Source organism: Lactuca sativa, chromosome 1, assembly GCF_002870075.4.
Source record: "Lactuca sativa cultivar Salinas chromosome 1, Lsat_Salinas_v11, whole genome shotgun sequence".
NCBI lineage: Eukaryota > Viridiplantae > Streptophyta > Magnoliopsida > Asterales > Asteraceae > Lactuca > Lactuca sativa.
The window spans coordinates 197,585,029-197,593,837 of NC_056623.2; the positions used below are offsets into that span (position 1 = coordinate 197,585,029).

At 36.3% G+C, this 8,809-nt stretch overlaps 1 protein-coding gene across 1 annotated transcript; it reads left to right on the forward strand.

Moving 5' to 3' along the window:
* The first annotated feature begins 6,058 nt into the window (after nt 1-6,058).
* Nucleotides 6,059-7,294, forward strand: LOC128128380 (U-box domain-containing protein 4-like). Its single transcript, XM_052767171.1, has one exon. The coding sequence runs from the start codon at nt 6,059-6,061 to the stop codon at nt 7,292-7,294; it is 1,236 nt and encodes a 411-aa protein (XP_052623131.1).
* Nucleotides 7,295-8,809: the final 1,515 nt, after the last annotated feature.

The window sequence follows — 8,809 nt, forward strand, 5'->3', positions numbered from 1 at the left end:
ATTTGTTACACAAAAATTGGAAGCAATGGCAGGCCCTTGAGCTGCCAGGTGGCAAGAAATTAAGATTGAGTTCAGTCCATATGAGATTGGATTTGTCATTACCCTTGTCTTGTGATTATGGTTTTGACAAATTCACATGGATAAGAACACATACACCATTAAATCTAAGTGTCATAAGGTTTCTCTCCGATTCATGAAAATGATGGTGAGGAAACACTTTCACTAAGTAGATTTTAGCTAGATAGCAATTGTGATATTTGCATTCTCAAAGTTGTTAGTGGAGCGTGTGTGGTTTACCGGCACACTAACCTGGACTTGTGAGAAGTGGCAAAAAGGTCTAACAATTATGATTATGGCATCCCTCTTCATAATTGTTTAGACACACAAGTTTGCTATCTAAGGGAAGGTGTATGATTTTGATAATGTTTTATCAAAACAATCTAGTATCAGAAATCTGGACTTTGGTAAGAAAGTCAGCTGATTTCTGAGTACATGTCAAAGCTAGTGGGAGCATAAGTGTTATACTAATAATCATCATGTTAGTGGGAGCATGATAATTATGATAAAGTATTGTAAGTTAGAAATGTTAATTATAGAAAACAAAAGGTATCAATTGGGAAAGAGTTGTTTTGCTATAATTAAGGGAGAGGAAATTATACTTCATCTCAAATCTACAAGCTTAGATCATGAGGCTTTAATCATTTAGTCAAGGATATATATATATATATATATATATATATATATATATATATATATATATGAATTTTATGTTGGAATGGCTCAACATAAGGAAATTCTGTATATGAGTCCATTATTTGCGTTCTAAAATTCGATTATGATTATGGCATCCCTTTTCATAATCTGAATTATGAGAATTTGGCAAATAGAAATGGAAATGTTTTAGCAAAAGACTGGTTTAGTCTTTATGTGAGACATCATGAGTCGTGTCCCATATGCTTCGGATATAGGATCGATTACATGTGCTATATTCATCCTTTCTAAAATTTTCCAAATGCATGGGGCATTAAGAAGGGAAAAGGTTTAGAACTGGATATGACTAAAAGGATTAAACAATTGTCGAGGACAATCTAAGGTTTACCAAAGATTGGTTGCTCAATGACAATTGGAAGTATAGTGATAATTTTGGAAGGACCATATTGACATAATCTGTAAGGAGGCAACTCTTGTTCAGAAGTGATAGTCAAAATGGAATCTGGAAACGTTTCAAAGTTAGAATTTTCAATCTGGTTAAGATTAGGAAACTTAATTCAAGAAGGATGTCTCTAAGGAGTTGATCTCCTTTGGAATGCTCTGTAATGGTTGTTGTCAAGTCTTTCTGCCTTTGTGCATAATCATTACAAGAAGATCAATGCATATAAGTTTAGAATCTAACAGATTTCAGTAAATCGCATGAATTTGGAATTCTTGCATTTGCAGTAAGGATTTGGGACTGTGAAAAGAGGATCATTGGAGTTATGTTCAACTGATCTATTTCACAAAGTAAAGATCATAGACAAACATAGTATGCATACTTAGTGTATGACATGACTAGTGTTTAGAAAACATAGTGTACATGCTTGGAGCATGGGACAACTATTGTTTTAAATTCAAGAATAAAGTTGATAGCTGAAACAATATACAATGAATAATGTGTAATCATATGGTGATAAATAAAACGTGTTTTATTTATGTTCATAGGTTTTGATACCATATTGGATTCAATTATTATTGTGTTTCATTTTGCATGTTTTGACTTCCCGAATAAACTAGGTTATTCTTCCGGAATGACTAAGTTATTCAAACCATCCACATTCGGTCATATGTTGGAAGTAGATATGAATTAAGACTGTCATGGGTTGGCTTGTAGAGGTCTAAGGTGTTGGACAAAGGGCTACAACACTCATGAGTGCTCATAAGTTCTGAGTATTGGATTCAACCCGCGCTCATTGGAATCACTTCATGGATTTTATCACGAGTGATCATGAGACGATAATATCTTATATTCTTCAAACCTAGAGATATGAGTTGTTACTATGAGTTGATTTTACATTGATTGCACGAAAACGCATTCGGTAACTCGGTGTTATAAAACGTGCCTTTATGTATGATTCAACAAGTAGTAGAGCAAGCCATATGAGTCGAAGTTTATACATTCCTTTTACCTTCGGGATAAAAGCGATATCTATGGGCCCCTCGATGATTTGATGATGACAAATGGAAGTGCTCGGTCGGGCCAGGACTGATTTGATTTGTTCAATTAGTCAGTCGTCATAAATCGGAAATCGGGAAACAACAAATGGACAGAGAGAATGATTATAATCGATGTCTCGGTCCATATGATATCTAGAATGGAGGAATATATGATCCCTTATCTAATGGACAAGTCATTGACAACGGTCAGAGTTCATCTACAAGGTCATAGTTCGACAGAAGCTTTTGAGAGCTACGATTGCCGGTCAGTTCTTGAAGTCATTCGCAATAATAGTTTTAGACTTATCCAAGTGGGAGACTGTTGGATTAATGTCTAAGTCCATAACTATAATTGGTAAGACTTGACCCGACCCGGCATGGTCTATTTGGGTTGCATGGCATCATGCATTTGGATAGAATATAATGAGAGAAATAAGACACTTATGGTTATTAATATATTATAAGTTCTAGTATATTAATAATAAGAATAATAAGATTATTTAATTAGTATTGATCAAGAATTAATTTAGGATTAATTAAGTGATCAAAAGAAGACTAATTAAATATATGGGTTGATTGTGCAAATCATCCATACTTATATAGTAGGCTAATGCTCCATGGATTATCTAGTTGGGCTAAAACCCATATGATGCTCCATGGATGCTCCATGGTGTTTTTGTACCCATGGATCATGGAAATGAAAGGCCATGTCAATTAGGGTTTACATGGTGTAACCTTAACTATATATGCATCTTATTCTTGACCAAAATCGGCACTAGTGTGTGTTATAGAAGGGCTAGCCGATTTTCATGAAGTGTAGAATTCTCTCAAGTTATTCCAAATGTATTTGGTGTTGTCTGAACCATTTGAGGTGTCACACTTGGGGCACTAGGCACACAAGCTTCATGAATACTTTCTACATCAAAGAGGTATGTATTCTATCTTGTACATTCATTGTTTTGTATGCTAGATTAGGATAATACCTTGGAAGTTCTTGTTTGCATGTATAATAGAGAAAACATAGATCCAAGGTATTTAGGGTTGCATGTACACTTAGGAGTGTTAGAATGCTCAAAACCCAACAATGTTATCTCAAGTTGGGATCTTCCCAAGAAGACACATAAGGTTTATAACATTGACATGTTATCTCAAGTTAAGATCTCCACTAGAAAATTTCCTAAGGTTTATCACATTGACATATTATCATACGAATTGGGATTTTTCCCCAGTAATTTACCATGATTTGTAACGTTAACGTGTTACCTTGAATTGGTATTTCCCTAGTAGTTTACTATAGATTGTAACATTGACGTATTATCTCAGTTTGGGATTTTTCCCCTGACATTTTCTAAGAGTTATGACACCAACGTGCTCTCCAAATTTGCGATGTTCCACACACTACTAGAAAAAAGGCCTTTTACGACGCTCATTGCGCGTCGTAAAACGCTCAGACGACGCGCAAATGCGTGTCAAGGAAGGCCCTGTCATAAAGAGAGACGACGCGCTTTTGCGCGTCGTCTATAGACGACGCGCATTTATGACGCGCATTTACGACGCGCATTTACGACGCGCGGTTATGACACGCAATGCGTATCAAGGAAGGCCCTGTCATAAAGGAAGACGACACGCATTTGCGTGTTGTAACCTTACGACGCGCGTGTTTATGATACGCAATGCGTATCAAGGAAGCCCCTGTCAAGAAAGGCCATGTCATAAATAAAGATGACACTCATTTTTGCGTATCGTAATTTTAAATGTTAAAAAAAATATTATTTATAGATTTACTAATTTTCAAATTAAATTTGCATTTAATATTAAATGCAAATTTAATTTGAAAATTAGTAAATCTATAAATAATATTTTTTAACAACATATTGAAATTATCATAAGAACGATAATTCATTTCAAAAAAATATCACATGTCAAACAAGTTACCTAAGCATTACATGTCAAACAACACTACATGTCAACACTAATAACACTTAAAAACATGTTTTTTCCTGCATTTGGAGCATCCACAATTCCAATATCAGCAACCAACTTTAGGTCCAATTCTAACCACCTGTAAAAGAACAACATTGTAAAAGAACATTAGAAGATCAACATTTGCTTGATTTGACGATTCAACATTACTTGCCCTTGGACCAATTTTAGGTGTAGAGTGTGGTGTAGCAAGTTTTGAAGGGTACCTTTTTGATGAGAACGCCCTTGCATTGTCGTTCCCCCTAAAGATAAACATGAAGCACAAACTAAGTTTGCTCTTGTCAGAAGCTGCAATTTCTGCTGTCATGAGTTTGTATAAGTTTCGAAGGGTACCCTGAGACATACAATCTCCTCCATCAGACCATCTCTTGTCCATGCTAAAAAAGAGATAATTCCAGTGAAATTCCTTCAACTATGCCCATGTAACTTATAATTCCAATGCAATTACTTCAACTATGGGTGTTTTAGTCTCGGGTGTCAGGTTCACTATTGGGGCATGTGTATCTGTGTTGGTTAATACCCGGGCAGATAGATCGGGCAGTTGTAATTCATTAGTTCCAAAAGTGGCAATTGGGCTGTGGCAAACTGGATACCACCTGAACACTATCACCGCATTCTTATCCTAATAAATATCAATCAGAAACTTATCAATAAGCCTAATCATTATCATTAAAGAGGGATAAAAGGAGGGAGGGGTAATTAAGTAAATAAACCTGGCACCAGTTGAAACTTATCAATAAGCCTAATCAGTGGCAGACCCTACAACACCATAACTGCCTTTTCCAACCACGTCTTGAACTTCATATCTTCCTGCCTCTCCATATTCGGTGAAGAACTCTCTTTCGAGCTGCATACAAGAAACAATTACTTGGTTTTTGTCAACAGTAACAGTCTTTAGTAAACAGTAACTTTAATTTTAAAATTAAATTTCACATTAGAAATAAAGAGATTTTACATCTTAAATGGGGTTGATTCAATATTCAAGATTCAAGGAATGGGGTTGATCTTACATTCTAAGGTGAAAAAGTTAATATTTTCAAAACATAATGGTTGTTTTCACATATAGGGTTGATTCAAAATTCAAGATTCTCTCTCTGCTCAGATTTATATTTACTTTTACTACTATAAAAACTTGTAAAATGTTTCTAAGAAGATAGTGTATGTGTGTATCAATCATTACTTTCCATGGATTCTTTCAGCAGAGAGACTATAAAATGTTTCCACCAATAGTAAATTGGGACAACATGGATTAGTCTACCAGGAGACCACAAATGGATTTCCCTGTTCAGGTATTGCACACTATATATATATATATATATATATATATATATATATATATATATATATAGAGAGAGAGAGAGAGAGAGAGAGAATATAAGAAAACCATACCTCTTCAAGAAATCTAAATCGATGATAGCATGCAAAACGAACATTTCCAACAGAGATTATTTTGAGAATGTGATGCATGTCAATGAAAAAAGTTTTTGCACTGCTTGCAACAGGAAAGAGATCAACAGAATCTGAGAGTTGAAAACAAATGATTAGTATAAGTGTAAAATCATAATTTAATTTACAGACTTACCCTTTTCACTTGCATAAACATGTATAACTCCATCTTCCATCTTGAAATGAGAGTTTGCAATCAAGTCCCATACAAGAATATTTCCATTTTGATCATCAGATATCAGCTCAGTCTGCACACCCAAAAACAAACCAATAAACCAAATTATATATAGGTACATGGCCAAAAAAAACAAATCTAATTTTCACAAGGAACAGAATCATGGATACCTGATTTGGATACAAAACCATAGTGTTAAAAGATTCAAAACTAGTAGAATTCAGCCAAACCTCTTCACCATCGAAGGCCAAACCAATAAACCAAATGAAACATATGGGATATGAAAAGCCATCGGCTATTGTCTTAAAAGCTATAAGGGAACAAGTGGAAGGATCTGATCCCAGCTCAGAAACTAGGTCAAAAATTGCTGATTTGTTAAGCTTAAGAACAAATCAAGAACTTCTAATCGAAGTTGTTGCACTTGAAAACTTGAAGGAGAATGCTGAACAAGCAGAAAAGATTGGGGATTTGGAGTATATTGAAGAAATGATTGCTCTTGTTACACACATGCATGATTGCTTTGTGGAAATGAAACAATCAGAAAGCTCTAACCCTGTTCCAATTCCTCCAGACTTCTGTTGTCCACTGTCACTTGAATTGATGACAGACCCTGTGATTGTAGCTTCTGGGCAGACATATGAGCGGGGGTATATTCGTAATTGGATCGATCTTGGACTCAATGTTTTCCCTAAAACAATGCAAACTCTTGTTCATAATAATTTGATTCCTAATTACACTGTGAAAGCATTGATTGCTAATTGGTGTGAATCCGACAATGTTAAACTCCCAGATCCTGTAAAGCAGCCATTAAGGTTAACCTTGAATCAACCTACTTCACCTAGATCGAATGGAATCCATCAGGAAGAAGCTTCTTCTCCAGTGCATCGTCATGTTCATTCATCTTCAGAAGATTCTGGAAAGGGGAATGAGTTTAATACGGTTGAATCCGGTGAGAAAAGTTTGGATTCCGGTGGACCTGGACCTGGACCATCTGGAGTGGATGAAGGATCACCACCGGAGGCACCTGCAATTGAGTCGTCTTCTTCAACTCCGACAACCGCTTACAACAGTGATGCTTCAGGGGAGCTGGCGGCAGAGCCTCAGGCTGCCATTGCTGCTTCCCAGCATGCAGTTTCACCTCGATTTGGAAACAGAGCACGAAACCAAATATGGCGGAGATCATCTTTTGGGCCGAGAGTTGTTTCTTCTGCTACTGAAGCGAGACCTGATCTCACGGAACTCGAAACGCAGGTGAAGAAATTGGTCAGCGACTTGAGCAGCGCTTCCATTGATACAGTCAGGAACGCCACCGGTGAACTCAGATTACTTGCGAGACAAATGAAATTGAAAGGTAGAGGCGCTACACTCCTTTTTTTGTTCGTGTCACCACACATCAACATAGAGAAATCGAGAACCCCTGCAGGTTTGATCTGTTCAGAAGACGGGATCAAAGATTTGGTGATATTGCGATTTTGTTGTGGGAGAAAAGAGGATTTGTGATGATATTAGGGTTTTTTTTTGGGTATTAGAGTAAGGGAGATAGAGAAAGAGAGAGAGTGAGTGAGAGAGAGAGAGAGAAGAAAGATGGAAATAAGATAGAGGATAACAATGGCGGCATTTCAAACTTTTGGGATTTTCGTTTCCCCCCAGCTGCAAAAAAAGAGAACGCGCCTTTCATTCAAAAAATATAAAGCGACATTTCTAGACGACGCCCATTTTTAAATAAGTGCCCTCCGTGTTTTTAATTTTTTTTCTTGGACATTAATTTTAGGGCACGCACAAAAGCGTGACCTCTATCCTTCAAAAGTTTGAAGAGATGACATTATTTTTAGAGCGCACGCTTTTGTGTATCGTAAATCACCGCGTGTCATTGTTTGCGCGTCATTAAAGGCTGTTTTTCTAGTAGTGACAAAAAATATGCAAGGTTTACATCATTATCACATTGCAAAAAAAGAGTTTTTCTCATGTTTTTTCCCAGTTGAAGTTATTTCCATTTGATTCTTAAGTAGGGATCCTTCCCAAGTTCACTGGCCTAGGGCCAATCAAGAATCCTCCCTAATGAACTCTTAAAGCAAGCATGTTCCTATATCATACTAAAGGTCTTCTCCTAAGTCTAAAGGTCACAAATCCTAAGGATAGTCAGGTTCTAACTATCCTTCGAAGTTAATTTTTTCTACATAATGATTAAGATCTTAACTAATTTAAGATACTAAGTTGATTACTAATCATTTCAGGGTATTCAGATCTTAAAAGTTCTTACTCTTTAGGATCCTATTACGTAACAATCCTCAGAAGATCTACAATCATAACAAGAATATAAGTCAACTATGCAGATAGAAATATATAACAACTATAGATTAAAAGGGTTGCCTATCAACCCCACAAAAGAAAGAGTGAAATTTTGTTTTACAAACCCAAATTTATTCAAATTCTTTTTAACTGAATCGATCTTAAGCTGCAGATTGATTATCACCACATCAAACCACCTCCGTCTTCTCTGCTGCTTCCTTTGGATGCGATGCAAGATCTTTCCATGGCACCAGCTGGCTCATCAGTAAATTTGCTCATAGCCTCATGCCATCCTATTACATTCCAGGATCCTAAATTCTGAAGATCCTCTACAAGCTTAATTTTTGCCTCCCATACAGCAACAACAACACTCATCTTCACTTGAACAATCATGTCATCCATCTTATCCACATGCTCCTTTTACGTTTAAACTTTCTCCCTTGACAACTTTTCCAATCTCTGTAGGAGCTCCTTGTTGACTCCCTCTTGCTACCTTAAATCACGCTCTGTTTGAGTGTTATTGGTTTGAGATCCTCATTAAAGCGAGAGACATGATCAACAACCTAAGAGAAATAATGATAAACCAATAATAAAATTGAATACGAATGAACACATGAATACTCACATATTGGGAGAAGGAAATCAATTCTTTAATGGCTCTTCTATTGCAATATTCTCAAGATCCGAGGCGTCATATGGTTTCCTCTTGCAAGATGTCGAGGTCTT

Bases quoted from the DNA above. Each gene is read 5' to 3' on its own strand.
- LOC128128380 (XM_052767171.1), top strand. From the start codon at position 6,059: ATGAAACATATGGGATATGAAAAGCCATCGGCTATTGTCTTAAAAGCT.